Here is a 20236-nt window from a genome sequence, read left to right as displayed (position 1 = left end):
AAGATGACGTCTCAAGTCCAAAATATTTAACCTTCCAAGCCGCTTGGGAGAGCACAGCTTGTCCATAGATAGAAGCCGAAGACCCTTCTTGCTAGACGAGGTCCGTCAAAAATGCTCTAAAATATTGGACACGAGGGACTGCAAGCCGAGGCCAGGATAACAAAAGCAAGTAAAACCGCACATAAGCCACAAGGATGCATTGGATAATCCTGCGACGCACATGAAGTGGCCACATGGACAGTTTCCAATAATTCAACTTGGAATGCAAACGTTGGAGCACCCAATCCCCAAGCCACAATATCTTATGCCAATCACACTCTTTCAAAGGCAATAGCTTGGATTTGCAAAAGTTAACTTTGAGATGTGTTGCCAATCCAAACAAGTGAAGAGTATGCATAATCTGTTGTACATCATCATAGTTATTGCGAGGCATAAACAAAGAGTCATCCGCATAAGCCTGACCAGCAAACTTCCGTCCAGAAGGTAAAATCAGGTCATGTAGCCTACCAGTGGAAGACAAGGAATCCAAATACATAAACAAGGGATGAGTAGCGATTGCATAAAGCAAAGCACTCAGAGGGCAGCCCTGCCTTACTGACCGTCCCAAAGGCGATCCTGTAAGAGATCCATCTAGCAAGCCTGCAGAAGTGTTGTGTGCATACAAGAAAAGCATGACACGGGATAGCTTAGGCCCAAAGCCCAAGTGTTGCATGGTATCCACAATATAATCCCAAAGAATAGTATCAAATGCCTTTTCAATGTCGACCTGCATGACCAAGACATCTTGTCGAGTATATTTTTGCATATTCCATTCCAATGATGACATTCGCAAGGTTATCAGTAATTTGACGTCGTAGAATGAAGCTGTATTGAGATTGATGCAAGCCTTCATGCAGAAAGCACTTGAGCCGGTTAGCAAGCATTTTTGCAATTAATTTATATTCCACAGGCATGAGTGTAATAGGCCGCCAATGAGAGAATTCTTCACACAATGCACGCTTAGGTATCAGCTTGACCAAACCTTCTTTCCAAGAGGAGGGCAATTCTTGTTGTTCCCAAGTTGTATTCATCATGAACAACAGAGGCAACTTTAAATGATCCCAGAAAGACAAGAAAAATTCCACAGAGAGACCATCCCAACCAGGAGCTCTCCATCAACCCAAATCAAGCAAGCTGGCATACAATTCCAACTCAGTGAAAATAGTTTCCAAGTCTTGAGCCTGCCGCATTGAAAGAATGGGAGTAACATGCGATAGAAACATGTGATGCGCTTGGCAAGCTTCTCTCGTGGGAGAAGAAGGGGCCTCAAAAATCTTTCCATAATGAGAGTGTAGGGCTAGTGCTAGCTCTCGGAAAGTGGAGGTCCACTCCCCTGACAGTAATTTAACTCTTCGTATAGCTTGAGACTGACTGGAGTGATGCAAATGTTGGAAAAATCCTTTATCTGCAAAATCCTGTTGAGGAGCTCGAGTCTGCCACTTGGCCAATTTCCTCTCATCATTGTGCCGTAACATAGCGCGAGCAGAAAACAACTTAGTTATTTGAGTGCTAGTAAGAGCAGAATGATTAGCCAAGTGCATTAATCTGCTACAAGCATCCTTTGCCTGATTAACTTGTTCCCTTCATTGTCACAAATAATCTCTGCCATAATCCTGGATAACACATTGAACGTGCATAACAAAGCGGAACCAGGCTATGTCCATATCAACATATATCTGGGAGATCAAAGGCGGGGATGATATCCACAATCATAGCGCGAAAAGGCTCATGCTTGAGATAAGCATTATTGACATGCAAAAGTCTCTTCTTGGGTAGGTAATCATTGACATCAACAGAGCCAAAACGAAGTTTCAAGCATACGGGAAAATGATCCGGTAGACACATAGCATAATCAATCCTCATCTCGCATACAAAGTCATCATACTGTTGCATGTGAAAAAGATATGAGCGATCCAGCCGAGCGCAATACATAGATTGAGCATTATGCTGAAAAGTGATCCTGGATCAGTCGCATGCAAAAAGGGCCACAAATCTAGCCCATTACAGGTCGACATAAATTGGTCCCATGATTGCCGTTCCATATGAAGCATGTGAGAATGGCCAATAGTATTATCCGCAAGGTTTGGTGCATTATTAAAATCCCCACAGAGAAAGGCATTGGAACGCCAACAATAAGCGGAGATAGCACTCCACATTGCAGAAGTTGTGTATGCATATAATCCTCCAAATTCGAAAACTTCCCCATTAACAATACATTGGATGACCATCCATCTCCCAGCCGGGTCATTGAAAACCAAGGTCAGGAAGAGTTCATGTCGAACAAGTATAAGCACTCCAGAATAGCCAATTGATCATGCATAAGCTATCCAGTAGCCCGCAAAGTAAGAAACTGCAAATCGATGTTGGTTATGCTCTTAAAAACCACAATGTCCACTTTACATGTATGTACATAGTGCCAGGTAAGCCGCCACTTGCCGTGATTGAATAACCCACGCATATTATATGAGATGCAATTCAAAGAACTATGCATTCTATATGGTATATACAGTGGGCGAGGAAACGGGAAAAAGGGGAGAAAACTCAAGTACCTGTGCCCATCGACACATCCTCCCCAGTTGTAGGTACCTGAGGAGGTGGGTCAAGACCTGGATCCGGATGATTGAAAATAAAGGCACCTTGTGATGAAGAGGCTTCTCCTGTAACAACTTCCTTGTAGAGCGAACCACCTTGTCCCAAGCTTCAGCCAAAGAAGTGTTGTCATTACAAGGGAGTTTTTTCTGAGCAACATTCTTCAAAGGGGGCACATAACTACAAGAAGATGCCAGAATACGGGCTGTAGCAGTTTTAGCGGGTTTCTTGGGCACTATCCAAGTTTGAGAGGTTGAAACCTGTTCTTTTCTTTTGTCTTTAATATTTAGAGAAGCAGAAAGTGCAGACAATTGTAATTGTTTCCCTTTGCCTTTATTCGCCCCAGCTGTCAGGGAGGAGGTTGAAGCACCTTTGGTTTGAGCCTTAGTAGAAGATTTCGGAGGGGAGCGAGATTGAGGAGTAGGGACGGCTAAAGGAGGTGGTTACAGATTTGGTTCCGGGCATTCGGACTGCATATGACCAAATTTGCCACAACGGAAAGCCAGAATTTGCAAACTTGACCCATTTAAGCTTAAATGGACGCTTTCCAACCACTGTATCCCGAGAATCGATCGAAATTCCTGTTGGTGTGGGGATTTTTGTGTCCCACGGAATACAAAAACGGTTTGTGTTTGCGTCTAGCTTATGAGGGCAAATGACTTCGCCCAGCTGAGCAGCCAACAAAGGAAGAAAGTGACGCCAAGTGCGAGGAAAGTTGACCACCTCAACCCAAACGGGACACTTGTGACGAATGAGACTCTGGTCGTCCTTGGTGAAGGCCCAGGGCAATACATGAGTCATCTGCGTATTGAAAAAAAGAGGAGACATTTCAAGCAGAGCATCCCGAGCATCCATGTTGGCCAGCAAGACTTTATAGAATCCTTGCGTGCCAAAGTAAACCCCTCGGACTGCTTGCCATTTGAGTAGGAAACTAACCCACTGGCCTACATCCTGAGCTGTAGGCATTCTACCCAGGAAAAAAAGAGTCACCGCATTAAGTGTATATTGAGCAACAGGATCCATAAGTTCCTGTATAGGGATGCACACTTCCATGACGGGAGCGGATTCTTCCCAGGCTTGACGTGCATCCTCAAAGTCCTCATGCAAACATTCTTTGATAAGGCTTAAAGCATCCATATCCGACGATTCCATGGCTTTCCGGCGCTTGTATATACACTGATTAGTCGAACTCCATGTGAAGCTCACACACACACACTCTTTTTTTGGGGGTTTTAATAATTGACTGCTATTGTCACAGACAGACACACATAGGCTGGCTGTACAGAAACACACACCTCTCTCTCACTCAAAACGACAGAAGGACCGCGTGCAGGCGAAATCACCGGCGCGCTGTGAAGGGCCTGCACAAGGTAGATGTTGTGCAGAACAGAGTCGCGCGACAGACGAGTGGCAGAAGGATTTACCACGCACCCAAATCCCCCAGGCGCACGCACACATACACATGCGCGCGTACACACAGACCAAGAGCTTGCAGAAGTGCTGGTCTAGGACTGTACGCCTGCTCCTTCCACCGGAGCTTCGACAATCAGCTCAGGTTCGCCCGTCATCACACACACGGGACACAGAGTTGTGAGGAAGTGCTGAATATCCAACTCTGCGTACAAAGCTACAGCAGGTCCAGGTGATTCATGCGACCAAGCTGGGGCAGGAGTTCGCGCTACAGAGCTGGGCAAGAGGTTCCGTGTCAGGGCTGAGGCAGGAGATAACACACACACACACACCCGTTCTCTCTCTCTCTCTCTCTCTCTCTCTCTCTCTCTCTCTCTCTCTCTCTCACGCGCACACACACACACATATGTGTGTGTGTGCGTGTGTGTGTATATATATGTAGAGGGAGAGAGGAGAGGGGAGGAGGAGCCTCGTTTATAAGTGACACGGGGTGTCAATCGAGGGATCGACGGCGGGGGCGCGTGGACGGCCAGGCGCGCGATTTGGGCCGTCGGATCGACGCAGCAAGGGGGGGCAGGTTTTTAACTGCGCAAAGTCGCAATGCTTTCATCGAGTCGCGATAGGGCAGGTGGTTAAGGTTGTGGGCTACGGAGCTGGACGTCGTGGGTTCGAAGGGGAGGGCGCGCAGCAGGCAGCCCTAATTTTTTATTTAACTGGGTGCGTGATCAACGGCTGATCTTGCCTCAGCCGTCGATCCCGCGAGTCCTGCCCGTGTCAATTATCAACGAGGTCAGGCGACCACGGATGCAGATCTGAAGCACGCCTGCGGATTCCCGCGACAAATTAAAATGGAAATGAGTCCCGTAGAGGGGATCTAGCGCCCAAGTTAGGCGACGGGGCATTGTCTTTGATCTCCACCGTTAGATCACCAGACTAACTAGGAAGCAGGTGAACTAGGTAGCCACATGCAACTAGGGTAGAAGTCCCAATATAGAGACGATGAGATTGAGACAACGCTCACGTGGGCTGTGTTTTACTGTTTCGAGCGGAAAAGAGCGCATTCGAAAGCTTGTGCCATAACGTTACTGCAGTAAAGATGTTGTCGTTGATGGTCTATAGCGAGCGCAATGCAGGCGACAAGGCATTCCTGTGTAACAAAAAAGGGAGCGAGAAGCGAGCACTACTTGCGGGTGTGAGGAGACGATAATGCCAGCAAGGCTCGAACCCCCGCCACAGCCTACCCACGCGAGGCATGTTACCACATGGCTACACATATATGATGCACTTCCGTCTCTGTTTTGGTGCAATATATTAACATTTTATTGGGGTTCGGCAGGCTCACAGTTGGGGCCCGGCCACCTATTGGCTCCTCTACCCTAGGAGGGTCGTGACTCGTGATTCCTGAGTCCCCTGAGTCCCAGAAATTTGGGACTCCTTGTGTCAATAATCAAGATAGAAGCTCCTTCAGGCAAGCTCGACTATGTGAGAAATGTTGGGCTTGATGGCAACTTGAGGATGGTTGTGTAAGCGCCGATTGTGGTTGATTTTGCTAAGTTGTACGGGTTAGGAGCTTTCCTGTAAAAGTCCCTGCTATATGTATTTATGAACAATTAGTATGTTTGGTTGTTAAAGCTCCTTGGGGCATGCTCGATCGGGTAGCAGATCTGTTGGGCATGGTTGCACCTTCAGCGAGCTTGGTATGTTGAGAGTGTGTAAGTTCGGATGTGTTGTATGGGTTAAAGGCTTCCCTATTAAAAGTCTCTATGGACTTATGACCGATTTGTATTTTTTTGGCCATGGCTCACGTTGCGCATGGTGCATTTGTAGTAGGGTTGTGTTAATACAATTTCACTCTCTCATTGAGAGAGTTTTGCCCAAAAAAGAAAAAGATAGATGTCCCTCTTTTGGTCTCAAAGGCTTTGCACGTGAGACACACGTCACTCTAGTGGCTTACAACCCTTCCAACGCGAACCCTATCGCCACATTATTCTTACACACATGGAACTATGGCTTTTCCAAACAGCCAACACACGTAATTACAGTGAGATTGCAATTGTAGCGAGAATTCCGTCAATGCAACGGTGAACTGTGTGCACAGTCCTACTCTCACCAAGTAGTCATGGCGGATGGAACTCTCTCTCTCTCTCTCTCTCTCTCTCTCTCTCTCTCTCTCTCTCTCTCAAGTTTAAAAAGCCATGTTCTTCTTTTACACACACTCTCTCTCTCTCTCTCTCTCTCTCCCCCCCCCCCCCAAAAAAATGTGCAATCTTTTAAGTTTATGTTCTATAGTTGTTATGTTCATTCAATTCTCTATGCACTTTTTATTGTCACAGAGAGTAGATGTGATTTAGGTTGATACCATAAAGCATGTAAAACCTTATTGCACATAAAAAAGAATTTAAGATATGGTTGTCACTACCTTAAGTTGGATGCATAAAAAATATTGACACATGTTATCCCTTTGAAAAAAGGGGGAGGGGGGTTACCCAAAATTGAATGATACTCCTTCGTGGCCACAGCAGCGTGCAGGTCACGTACTAGTTTACTTTATGTAAACTGTAAAATAGAAAGTCTTTTGACTTTCCACTGTCAAGTCTTTTCATTTCCTACCATGTTACCACTCACTTTTATATTTCAGATCTGGTGTTTCCTTGATACAATTTTTGTATTTGCAAGCAATTTGTTTGAATAGTTGATGTTTTTTTTAGCAGAACGCACTTTCTCGTGCATGGTGATACAATGGACGTACGTGAGCGCCACCAAAGTCGCTTGGTCGCATTCGAATCCATGACTCGGGTCACGAAAGACGAATGCTCAACCAACCAAGCTAGCTCCTTTGGACAGTGGTATTGGATTGACCACCTGCAGAGACATTATGCCAAATCAACACCATACTTAATGGATTGCACTTTGTATAGTTTGTGCATTGCTTGATTTATCTACCCGTTTCCCAACAATTTTGTGGTGTGCTTTTGTTTGTAGCTTCTCAAAAGCTCACATGTTCCAAGCAAATATCTTGCTTTCTCTTTAGGCTTGCATTACATTACCTTATTTAAATATCCACACAAATATTTTTGAAATGACGAGATGAAACGTAGTAAACCATAAAAGCACATCAAACTTTTGTGTTTGGGGTTTTATGCTAAACATGAAATTGGAAAACTGAAAGCAGATATTACTAAGACCTTTACCCATTTTGTCCTTGTCAAGGTAGCTCAACCCGTCTTGTGTTATTGAAAGGGTCCGCACATGCATATGCAACTAAGCTGCAACGTCCAGTAAGGCTAACGTGAGAGAGGAAAACTAAAAAAACAACAACAATCCACTTCCATTATTGTACGTAGTTTTTGAAAGCATAACCTAATATTCGTCTCTAAAGAAAAAAAATTTGAAAGCCATTAAATCGTAACTAACAAAATAGTTGCAACTTCAAAACGACAACCTTCGAGATGTTGCATTTGGTACTCATAGAATCCATGGGCCCACACAACGAACTCTCCTACCAAAATGACGACACACCTCATGCAGGGTGTACAATACAATCCTCCAATTCTCATTCATATCCCTATAAGAGTATTCTGCATTGGCCGGCAAGCGATCTCCGAGCTCGCAAACCCGTATGTGAGCTGAACCTGCATTACAATTCAAAGCCACACTGATGTGAAAGTATCCTTAAAGTCCACCAAAAAACTCATGCACTTCCATTAAAATGTTATCACGATAATAGTGACTCTTGCAAGCCAACGAGTTAAGTACAATAAGTTCAATAACCAAACAAAATATAAAAAAGCATTGTGCTTCATTGTTGTTCCTTACCTAAAAACTTCAAAGATTTTAAAAGTGTGTACTACATCGTGCATAGTGAGTGGGCCTCTCCAACCAGGTGGATCTACATGAGAAAATTGCCAGTTTGAACACCAAGCTGAAATTTTTACAAAGGACATACTTAAATGTTACCATAGATATGAAATGATGGATGATGAAGCATCCAACTAAATGTAGATAATGTCCAATGCCTTCTTTGACATGGCATCTATAAATAGAACATTTCAACCCCATCCAAAAAACATCATAACATCAGCTTTTCATGACAATCCAAGTGTATAGAGAATTGATCAACATAACAACTATAGTATGTGACCTATATGTTGGTGCAAACAAAAAGACTATTCATACTACTCCAATGCTTTAATTTGGAACAAAATCTTAGCTCTCAATCACTCACAGACATGCATAAAGAGCCGCACAAATCTACTCGTTTATGTATACATAAGCCAAAAAATTCAACATTCGCACATAATGAGATGAAAAAACATGAAAACTATTGCACATACGCAACAACTTAAAATAGAAGGCAACACTTAGTTTTGAGATTCTGATGCCATTTTTGAAAAGAAATTGCAATACCAATAAACCTTCAAACACCGAATGATTTTATTCATGATTTACGTTATCCACTCCATACAAAATGTCAAAACTCTTAGGAAACAAACAAAATAATTAGTGGCAAAGGATGTTTTGGTGGAGTTTCAATTGGCTTGCATACAATTTTGCCATCAACGTCTGCTGATTTGTACGAACCCATGCAAGACGACATTCCTCAATGGCACAATATGCATCAACCATAGATTGCTGAAGTAAACGACCCCCACGAAGCAAGCATGACTGTATCAGCACGAACTTGTAGCCGATATGCATAGTACTCTTTATGAGCGACACATTGTCGACCAACCAAGGCATCCAAAGGGCCATGCACATTAGTATAAGGAAGCTTGGCATGCTATCCATATTCTCCCCGTGGAAAGAGAAGAACATACAATAGTGGCATGTACGACCTGTGTAGATTCAAAATCATTTGCAGACTTCATTTTGACAATTGGCCATTTGTTTGTACATCCCCTTGACCTAGCATAACCGCAGCAACCTCGTTTCCAACAGGTATCCACTACTGCCTCGAAGTATTTCTATTCTCACAACTTTTTATTTTGATCCCCACACCAAGACTGTCATGTAACATTCTACCAACATTGTAGAAGGAATTTGCATACAGATTACATGATTGCATCATCATTAATAATGCTTCAAGAGTGGACAAATTCAAACCATCTAAGGCACTCATACGATTCCAAACCTCATGCTCAGTATCATATACATATATCTGTGCAAATTTTGGCACCCCTGCTTCATGTGGTAGCAAAGAACCAATTCGATGGTACACACTGCAACGTACACGAAAACAATATGCACCAAATCTACCCATCAATGTCTCATCAATGGTAGATCCAAGAGATGCAAATGCCATCACACTATTGTAACTCCTGATTTTCTTCTGAAAGACCTACTCAAAGCATCACTATTATTGAGTAGCCTCTCCAATACATTTGGTGGTCTTGCAAGAAGAAAGAGGGACACTTTCCTACCTTTGCAACAACATTTTCTTGTTGATGGTGTATCTTTCTTCTTCATTTCACACGGCCAAAGATGTGCACCACAAAACTCACAGAAGGAGGACATGGTTCATGTATGATCTGTAGGCAATGAGACATGTACCAATGGTAGTATGGAAGGGTGAACACCTCTCATGTACAAGGATATGCATGTAGAATGAAAGCAATTCCTCCAAGTGATGTGTCATGAACATACGGGCATGTTCCTCATTTTGAGCGTCTATGAGAGGGTAGAAGTGGCGTCATGTTGATGGCGTTGCTCTCTTATGTTGGAGGTATGTTGCCTTGCCCATTTTCAACGATATCTTCTTGTTGCATCCAAACATGAAAGAACGTGCTGCCTTCGTCCTTGTCCTTGCATGACAGTTGATGAGAGACTTGTGGAATAGTAACATCACCATGGACACAACCCTCCACATTTGTGGAGGAACTCCTACCACGACCATGGTCGTTTGTTGAGCATGGCAAGGCATCACTTGGCACAAGTATATCGTTTGCTGCATAGCGAGATGGCGTCAATAATTTCATGCAACCTTTCAATGTGCACGCACATGTGGAAATGACTTGGAGATTCAGGAAGACAAAAGCATGTGTCCCTTATCCTCATAAATGTTTCTGTCAAGCAACAAAGAAAACACTAAGTTCATAATGAGTGCATAAGTTTTATCATTTTAGTTACTCCCAAATGGAAGCATGAGATACCCTCAATAGATCATAGTATTGATTGGAGTAGTGTACTTAAGGTAGGGAAATTCCTTATGTATACTAACTTCCAAATGCAAACATATAATACCCTGAACACATCACAATATCGATTGGAGTAGAACACCCCAAGGAAGGAGGACAAAGTGCACCTGAACTCAAGGCTCAAAGTGCACATGAACTCAAGGCTCATTTGATAGATCCTTTCTATATCTTTAACAAACCTTTCCTTTCATGCATCCTCCCACTTATTCTATCAATAAGATATATTGAATTCAATAGACGTCATAGTATAGATTAAATATGAAATGACAACGTTGGAGTTGAAGACTCTTGTGAGACTTCTTGAAGGTTATTTAGCACTGTATGTATGTATTTCAAACCATCTCCTATCATTAGTTCTCTATATGACGTCAAGAACAGGTTTTTCATGGGTGCCTGTATGAAGAAGGAGAGAAAGCTTGAACCGCCCAAGTGTGGTAGAGTGGTTTTGTTAGTTTTCTCGCCCGATGCAGTAAATTGGCTTTTTAAAAATATAGAGTGCCTTTTCTCATGAGCGTGAATCATGCACTTGTCTGATGCTAGGAGATGTTGAGATGAGGTTCCATTGGGCCTCTTTTAGCAGTGCAACATGTATAATCAATTTAGACAGCATGGCACCGTGATAGAACATAGGTGTAGTAGTCTTAGTGGTCCCGAATGCTATTGTGAAAAGGTGTAGAAAGGTAGCTTGTGGTCAAAAGTGGAGAGAGAGAGAGACATGTTTTAGTAGGGCGACATAGTAAGCCACTCCAAAAGAAATCTTAAAGCTCTCAAGTATTGTAGCATTGATATTTTGTATCCAAGTGCTCAAAAAAGGGCATTTGGTGTAATCCCACATAGAGATTTTGAGAAATTTTACCTTTGAATTCATTATTTGAAGTGAGAAAACCTATAAAGACATAGAGGATAGCTTGTGGCCAAAAGTGGCTATGAGAGAGAGAGGGAGGGGGGAGGGAGAGAGTTGTCTCAAAAGCTATAATTTGCCTTAAATTGATGTTCAAAACCTAGATTTAGTGCATTCTCACTCACAAATTTTGAATTCGCCTCTAAATTCCAGCTCAAAAGCAAGAACACCTCCAAAGCTCAAAGGAATTTAGGGTGTAAAAAACTTCAAATATAGGCAAGGGTTGCCCTTTGCCACCACCCGTCTTCACCACTCACATTTTGGAAAAAATATGTGTCTATCGGAGTGCTAAAAAAAATTTGGTTTAATGTAATCCCACATATCAAATTTTTAGATTTACCTCTGAATTTTTTTACTTTGAAATTCTAATTTTCAAGGCGAATACCTACAAAGATGAAGCAATTCCTAAGCTACATGTGCCTTGAGGGGGCCAGGGGCAAAAATTTAAAAAGGTTCGTAGACAATAGGTTGATGTTGTAAACACTAAAGAAAAAGCTTCACAGAGCTCTTTTTTTGTAAGATGATGCTCAGTGGATTCCATCCATTGATAGCTGTAAAATAGGACCAAATAATCTCAATCATGAGAGACTCAATCACAACATTGATTGTAAGTGAGACCATTACCTCCACTACCGCCAAATTAAAGGCCTTTGCTTCTCTTTTTGGTCCCAAGAGAAACAACACCTAGCCAAAAGACCATCACTCACGAACACTAAAAAAAGAACCTAAGTTTAGCACAATCCCACTTATGAATTTTGAGATTTACCTCTAATATTTCACCTCAAGGTGATAGCACCCACAAAACTCAAAGCGCCCGCGTTTTATGAAAAAGCATCCTAAGTTAAGTGCAATCCTACCTTGAGATTTTGAGATTTAATTCTAAATTTAAGCTTCAAAGTGATAGCACTAGGGAAACTCAAAGGATTTGAATGCAAAATTCTTCAAATATAGTAGAGGGCTAACCTTCGCCGTGCCCTTTGGCACCTTTAACCGTACCCTTCGACCCCCGTGTTTTGAAAAGCATTGTTTATGAGAGCGCTCTAAAAAAACCGTTTTAGTGTAATCCCACCTAACAAATTTTGATATTTTTCTCTAAGAAGTCTAATTTTGAAATTCTCATTTTGAAGACAAAAATACCTCTAAATTTTTTATTTCTAAATTTCATTTCAAAGTGATAGAACCCAAAGGAATTTCATTTCAAAGGAACTTAATGCAAGTTTCTTCAAGGAGGGTTGACGTCCATTGTGCCCTTCGTCGCCCGTGTTTTGGAAAAAAAAGAATTTTGTGTGAGAGTGCTCTAAAAAAACGATTTACTGTAATCCCATCTAAAAACCTAACAATTTTTGCTTTTTTTAATTAAAAATCTAATTTCAAAATTCTCATTTTGAAGGTCAAAACACCTCAAGGTGATAGCCAAATTTCCTAACAAACTTTGTTTTTTTAATAAAAATTTTGCAATTTTGAAATTCTCATTTAGAAGGCGAGAACACCTCAAGGTGATAGCCAAATTTTCTATCAAAAGTTTTTTTTTTTCAAAAATTTTCAATTTCAAAATTCTCATTTTGAAGATGAGAACACCTCAAGGTGATAGCACACACAAAATTGAAAGGAAATTTTAGCAAAGAAACCTTCAAGTGCAGGCAAGGGTTGCCCTTTGCCATCCAACTTCACCACCCACATTTTGGAAGAAAGCATTGTGCATAAGAGTGCTCCAAAAAACCCGATTTAGTGTAATCCCACCTAACAAATTTTTTGATTTACCTTTAAAAGTCTTATTTTTGAAATTCTAAGTTTGAGGCTGCATACCTACAAAGATGAAGCAATTCCTAACATGTGCCTTGAGGGGGCAAAGATTTCAAAAGGTTCATGGACATAGTTTGATGTTGTAAAGAAAATGCTTTATAGAGAGCTTATTTTGTAAGATGATGCTCCATGGATTCCATCCATGGATATTAGCTTTTGAAAAACATGGCCAAATAATGTCAATCAGGGTAGAGTCAACCACAAGATTGAGTATAGGTGAGACCATTTGAACCATCACCAAATTAAAGGCTTTTGCTTCTCTTTTTGGTCTCAAGAAAAAACACACCAGGTCAAAAGACTATCACTCATTTACACTCAGGAAAAATCTATGTTTAGTGCAATCCCACATATGAATTTCGAGATCCACCTCTAAAATTTCACCTCAAGGTGATAGCACCCATGAAACTCAAAGCACCTGTGTTTTTTACGAAAGCATCCCAACTTAAGTGCAATCCCACCTACGAATTTTGAGATTTATCCCTAAATTTCACCCCAAGGTGATAACACGCATTAAACTTGGCAAGGTTAATTTAAAAATCTACAAATATAACGGAGGGTTGCCCTAATTCATCGTCATCGGTGCTTTGGAAAAAAGCATTTGTCTGTGAGAGTGCTCTAAAAGATTGGTTCAATGTAATCTCACCTAACAAATTTTAATATTCACTTTGAGATTTTTGTTTATTTACCTTGAGATTTTCATTTTGACCTTGAGAACACCACAAGGTGATCGTACACACGGAACGCAAAGAAAAATGCAATGTCAAGAAGACTGGCTTACTGTAATCCCACCCAACAAATTATGATATTTACGTCTAAAAATTGTAATTTTTCGTTTTTCATTTTGACCTTGAAATCCCAACTCGAAGGTGAGAATGTCACACAATTTAGAGAAAACCTTCAAATTTAGTCAAGATTTTCCTCCACCTTTTGTCGCCTCGAATCCACTAGTGCTGCCTTGGATTTGCTCAATCTCTACCTCAGATTTTCTTGCCTTCAACCTTGGACTTGGCTTCTTGCTTTGGGCCTTGCCAATGCCGATCATTAATATATGGAATTAGCCCTTTACTCTCTCTCTCTCTCTCTCTCTCTCTCTCTCTCTCTCTCTCTCTCTCTCACACACACACACACACACACACACACACACAGTGTGTGTTCGGGAAAAATGTGTCTCAACTTAATACCGTACCATTTTCAATTTTCAAAAATGCCGGTTGAGGGCAAGGGGAAATGGAGAAATTCTGCCCCAAAATAGAGAAAAATAGTGTAAAAACCGCAAAAATAAACAATTTTATTAAACATTCCGATTGGCAATCAAAAACACCAATTGAGGGCAAGGAGAAAAGGAATTTTTGATATAAATTTCACTCTTTGGATACAAACATTGACAACATTGCACTCATTTTGCAAATATGACAAATTGTTAATCAAAGTTGACATTGCACAATTTGTTGTTGTTAATCAAAGCTGACATTCACAATTTGTTGTTGTATACATAAACCACAAATGATTCACAATTGGATCTGAAGCTTTTAGAGTCAGTGATCTTCCATATACAGTTCCTAAGTTCGATAAAGCAATCTCTATCTAGGTTGCTTGTCATATTGAAAACATTCTTTTCCTCAACCTAGTACACCAAGTAGGGAGTATATGTAACCCTAGGCTTGGATTTTGAGTATCATATCCATATATCCTTATGGCTTTACTGAAAGCCAGATTTCTTACCATTATAATAGACTCAATTGTGGTGTAACTATGTCCACTATCACACCAATTTCTAAGCTTACACACCAATTCTGCTCCAAATCAAGAAAAACAGTGTAAAAGTAACCTATTTTTTGAACTTTCGGATTGGCAATAAAAAAATGCCGATTGAGGGCAAGGGGAAAAGGCAGAATTCCGCACCAAAACAGAGAAAAATAGTGCAAAACTTGGAAAAATAACCAGTTTATAAAAACGTTCAGCATGGCAACCAAAAACGCCAGTTGGCGGGCAAGGGGAAAAGGCAAAATTCCGCCCCAAAATCGAGAAAATTAGTGCAAGCTTGGCAATAACTTGAGGGCAAGGAAAAAAGGCTAAATTCCGCCCCAACATCGGGAAACACAGCATAGTCTCCTATGCTCAAGTTGTATGGGTGTGACATCATCGTCAAAGTAGATGGGTTTGCCTGGCAGGGACGGGCATGCCTTGGAGAGCCCTCTTTAGTCATTCAGGGACTCTCAACATCCAAAAAGACCGTGTGGGGAGGCATGGCATCGTGGCGAAACTGCCCCCTCCTACGGCCGTCATCGTTCCAACCCCGACCATCGTGTCTCCTCCTTCGTGCATGCATTGGCGCCTTGAGAGAGAGAGAGAGAGAGAGAGAGAGAGAGAGAGAGAGAGAGAGAGAGAGAGAGAGAGAGATTGAGAGAGAGAGAGAGAGAGAGAGAGAGAGAGAGAGAGAGAGAGAGCAACCTTATACTGACCTTTATATCACAACACTACTTTCTCTATGTGGACTCTCGCTTTCTCACACATGCACATCGAGCAGCTTCATGTCTCTCACGCAAGCACCGAGTAGTGGCAATATGCTCTAGAGAGAGAGAGAGAGAGAGAGAGAGAGAGAGAGAGAGAGAGAGAGAGCAACCTTATACTGACCTTTATATCACAACACTGCTTTCTCTATGTGGACTCTCGCTTTCTCACACATGCACATCGAGCAGCTTCATGTCTCTCACGCAAGCACCGAGTAGTGGCAATATGCTCTCTCTCTCTCTCTCTCTCTCTCTCTCTCTCTCTCTCTCTCTCTCTCTCTCTCTCTCTCTCTCACACACACACACACACACACACACACACACACACACACACACACACACCTAAGTACTTATACAAGCTAGTATATAATCCGGAACAAAAAACCGACTCTTTACTAGGTTGGGTGTAGCATTTCTTTACCCCCACAACCCCTCAATTAACAAAAACCATTCTCTCTCTCTCTCTCTCTCTCTCTCTCTCTCTCTCTCTCTCTCCTTTTTGTGGGAAGTGGCCCCATAAAGCATCACTTTGTTAAGCCTCTCAAAGGCGCATAGAGTCTAGGACATTACCCCAAAATAATGGTAACTTGCGGGCATTTTTGGGTATTGAGTTAAATAAACTTGTGCATTTCGAGTAGTTCACGCCTGTTGACTTACAATATCTACCTCACGACCTTATAAACTCTGTGCACCCGCACGCTGCATGATGATGGTCTTTCTCTCTTATCTCCCACTCAATCCCCCCTATGGGGCCATGGTGGCTGCCACTTGTAGCCAGACACTTTGGGAACTGAGCAGGGTTCAAAGACGCAGGTCTACATCATCATCAAACACTATATAAAGGTGAGGATGGCTCTGAGCCCCTTACTTAGTCTTTTTGCGTGGTGTTAGTGTTGGTATAAAGAGAGATTTGAGGGCTTCTTGCCTAGCGTCTAACAATGGAGCTTGTGGAAAAAGATGGTGCTTCTTAGGTCTGCACTTTGTACAAATATTTTTTGGTTTTTTTCGCGCCAGACGTTTTGGTTTTATATGGTATGTAGGGATATTTTCTAAACTAAAGTAATAAAGATGGTGTGGCTTGAGATTTAGCAGCCATGAGCATCAAAAGCAAACTAGTCTTTTGAACTTACGTTATGTCGCTGGTCTTTTTTTAAACGATGCACGTTTTTTAATAATACAATGATTGACATAATTTCTTTTTGATTTTTTAAAAGATTTGGGCATAAAAGGCACTTGGCGTGAGCAAATTAATGAGGTTTGGATAGATTTATGAAGGACCTGTTTCATTTGCCGTGTCTATTTTATGACTGCACGGGTTTAGGTTTCTCTATACCAAAGGCTTTGACTGGCATTCACTGGAAAATAATTGGAATTTTTGCCATCTTTTTTATGGTTAGGGGTAACTGGCATTAGGTAGTACCCATGCACTTCACGGGCAAGCATGGCAATATGTCTGAGGCCTAGGTTTTGTGCTCGTAGCTCTATGTATTGACTCAATATGATTGGGCTATTTGCTGCGAGGTTAAGCCGCTGATGCCATTAAAAGGAAATATACACTTGAGGTATATCTACATACTGGCTGGGAATATTGGGATAACTAAAAAAAAGGAGGGGCCGAGTTCGACGAGCCTTTGTTGCATTTGATGCCTGGTTTTTTTTGGGGGCTGCTAGCGTAATTGTAGTGTCACATTGATGATATATTGCGCACTAAGATCTGAGTCACATTGCATACCATGATGGAGATGTCGTGACTGAACAGTCTGGATTTCATGGGTTTTTTTCACTTAAGGCATGGCTTATTCACACTCGTTTGTACAAATTTCAGAATTTTTTGGTTCCTCTTACTCAAACTTAATTTAGAGGATTTGATATGCTTAGCTGAGTTGTTTTTTACCTAAGCCAAGCAACAGACAACCATTTGAGGTGTAGGAACGATGTTTTTTTGAGAGATTTATCTAATGCTGAGGACAAAGTTACTATGTTTTGACTAATGGTTTTAAAGATGGAAGTGGTACGGGATGTACCACATTTACTTGATTAGTTTAGGAGAGTTGTCTTAGTAAGTTTTGCTAGACTAAGTAAGAGAATGAGAAAATTGAGTAAGTTTTGCTAGACTAAGTAAGAGAATGAGAAAATTACTATGTAAAATTTGATGGTAAATGATTGAGAAGTAGACACAAAATAACTTTGAACTAATGGTGGTATTAAGTCATTTGGATCAAAAGGGGTGGTGGCCTTGTGATCAAAATGATACATATCTAAATATCTAACCAAGAGCATGTTATACAAAACTACTTGCATCTATGGTTAATCCTAAAGAGTCAATAATGAGAACTTTTATAGGATAGCTTGTATAATTTTTATTTATTTCCTCTATTTTTGCCCAAAAAAGTGGATTGTTTCCTCCTCTCGTTAGAATCGTTAGAGCCTAGCACTAAGTGCTCAACGATGCTTATTGGGGTCAACCGACTGTTGATGATTGCACAATGCCCCAGGAACTCATGAGGCTAACAACTACAAGGAATTAGGGAGTGCTTTGGCAAGCGCAAGTGTCCCTGGCAATGATGCATGTTTGCATATTCCTGAGTACAAACAGGGGAAGCTGCGAGTATTGATGGGACACTTGATAGAGAGAGAGAGAGAGAGAGAGAAGCTACCCATTGCTCACCATATATGTTCCAATCCTACCTGCTAAGGAGCGTCCAACTTTAGCTCTAGTGCATGGAGAAGCAACCACGTGGAGGGGAGCTCCAACCAGATGGCCACAGAGAGTAGGGAATGGTGTTGAACAAGGCCATGCCGATGTCAATGGAGGGCATGATAGTGGGAGTGGGCTCTTGAGTCAAGCGATAACAACAACAACAATCTAGGAGGCTTGACTGAGCTCCAATACATAAGCCCTTTGGCGGTTTGCTGATGAACCATGTGCAAAGTGTGTGTGCTGACGTTAGGATGTTGCCACCATTAAGAAAACAGGGCAAAGGGTGGGGGTTGGGCCTCTAGCAATGCACGCACGGAGCCTAGAAGGCCTCACACAAAGAGAGAGAGAGAGAGAGAGAGAGAGAGAGAGAGAGGTTAGTTTCTGGTGATATCTATGCTTCAGGTCCTATTGGATTGGCTATCTAGGCAGTTACCCTCGTGCTATCTTGTTGGTGGTGCTCTCTTAGTGTACAACACCAACGCCCTTGCCCAATGATTGCTTTTGTATGTTAATGAGGTGAATCCTGAATTTTGACACAAGATGCGTCTGCCATGTCTCACCTAATGCCTTGTATATTCTTGCAGCCATGAGAATGGAAAAGTTCAGCTCCTTGTGGGAACAAAAAATAGATAGATAGATAGAGAGAGAGAGAGAGAGAGAGAGAGAGAGAGAGAGAGAGAGGTCTCGCAGAGATATCCTTTAAAAACGCCTGCTCTAGATGGAGTGATTACTTCTTCTTATCTCTTTGAAAGGGTGGACCTTATTTAGGTTGACATTGGTCCCCCTTGTTTGCAAAAAGCTAGCACTTAGGGAACGCTAGACATTGAGTCTAGAGTCAAAAGGAGAAGAAAGAAGCTGGATGTGGGATTTTGCAACACGTGGTAGTCCCCTCACTTTGCCATTATACTATAGTATAGATTGTCTTTATTTGAAACCTTGAGCTTCTTAAGGTATTTGAATATTATGCTACACTTTTTATTTGATATCTTCCCTTAATACGTCAATTGTTCCGTTTTCATGGTGTGTGTATGTATATATATATATATATATATATATATCTGTAATGAAGGTGTCATCAATCTTAGCTTCATTATTGTCAAGCACACCTTTAAGTTGTTTTGAGTTTGTGTCAATGCTAGAACCTAATTTCCAACAAATTCTCATTCGAAGATACCAATTTCAACTTCTAGCTTACTTGATCGGGCCAGCTTGATGTCTGTCAACCAATTTGCTAGGATCATTTCATTGTGTACAAGTTTCTAGGCTTTCCCATTGTCCTCGTTTAGCCCTTGCATGAGCTTATCCTTTTTGTTTTTTTTTTCTACTTTGTTCTATCATTTATTTTCCAATTCTTTGAGCTTCACGTCCTTGTTTGCCCTTTAACTTAGCTAAGTTTTTTAGTAGATGTAGCTAGGATTTTCAGTCTCTTAGTTGTCTCTTCCGTATTCATGCAATGATTTGTTGCTACATCATTGCTGCAATCGATGGGCATTATGGATTCAAGTTCCCCTATAGGTTTACATTTCAAGGCAAATAGGGGTGCCTTGATTTTATTTTGTTTCTCTCGGTTGTGCACTTTGTCTTGTAGGCACCCATAAGCTTACAAGCCTTTCGCTGTTATGGTGTCATCCAAGTTCATAATTTTTTTATGGGATTGGGTACATCAACATATCTCAAGGCCATAGCCCCAATAAGTGGGGTGGAGCCCCTAAGTTTGGGGTCAACTGTGAAGAGCTCTACCCTATTGATGCGTCACCTCATCCTTGGAGGGGTTGTGGGTCTGCCACTCTTTGAAGGTCATTAAGTGCTCATGCTCTAAAAAAGAAATTTTCAGTAGAACGATTTCCCATTTTCCTACATACATCACACCAAAGCATACCACTTACACCTCGAGCAATAGTCGTACCTATTTGGTAGCTCCCAATGGGATGAATACCCACACAAATTCTCCAAACATAAGGTTGAGAGTAGGGTGGTTGGCTCCTTATATAATAGCTTGGTCCCCGTGTCTCTTGGCGCATTCTCCGCAAGGCTTGGTCAATGATGGCCATGGAATTGATACGGCGTGTTGCGGTACAGATTTCCAAGG

General features: G+C 41.6%; 1 protein-coding gene across 1 annotated transcript in view; it reads left to right on the top strand.

Annotated features, from left to right (window-relative positions):
- Positions 1 to 6987, top strand: part of LOC147466111 (uncharacterized) — an 89832-nt gene extending 82845 nt beyond the window's left edge. Inside the window, exon 7 of the mRNA XM_086523958.1 lies at positions 6750 to 6987. Coding sequence (XP_086380084.1) covers positions 6750 to 6972 — 223 coding nt within the window. The 3' untranslated portion in view covers positions 6973 to 6987. The remainder of the gene's footprint in view (positions 1 to 6749) is intronic.
- Positions 6988 to 20236: the final 13249 nt, after the last annotated feature.

This window comes from Adiantum capillus-veneris, chromosome 1 (assembly GCF_014529385.1).
Source record: "Adiantum capillus-veneris isolate H3 chromosome 1, ASM1452938v2, whole genome shotgun sequence".
NCBI lineage: Eukaryota > Viridiplantae > Streptophyta > Polypodiopsida > Polypodiales > Pteridaceae > Adiantum > Adiantum capillus-veneris.
Note: the sequence above shows the minus strand (reverse complement) of the source record. Positions and strands in the feature narration are given on the sequence as shown.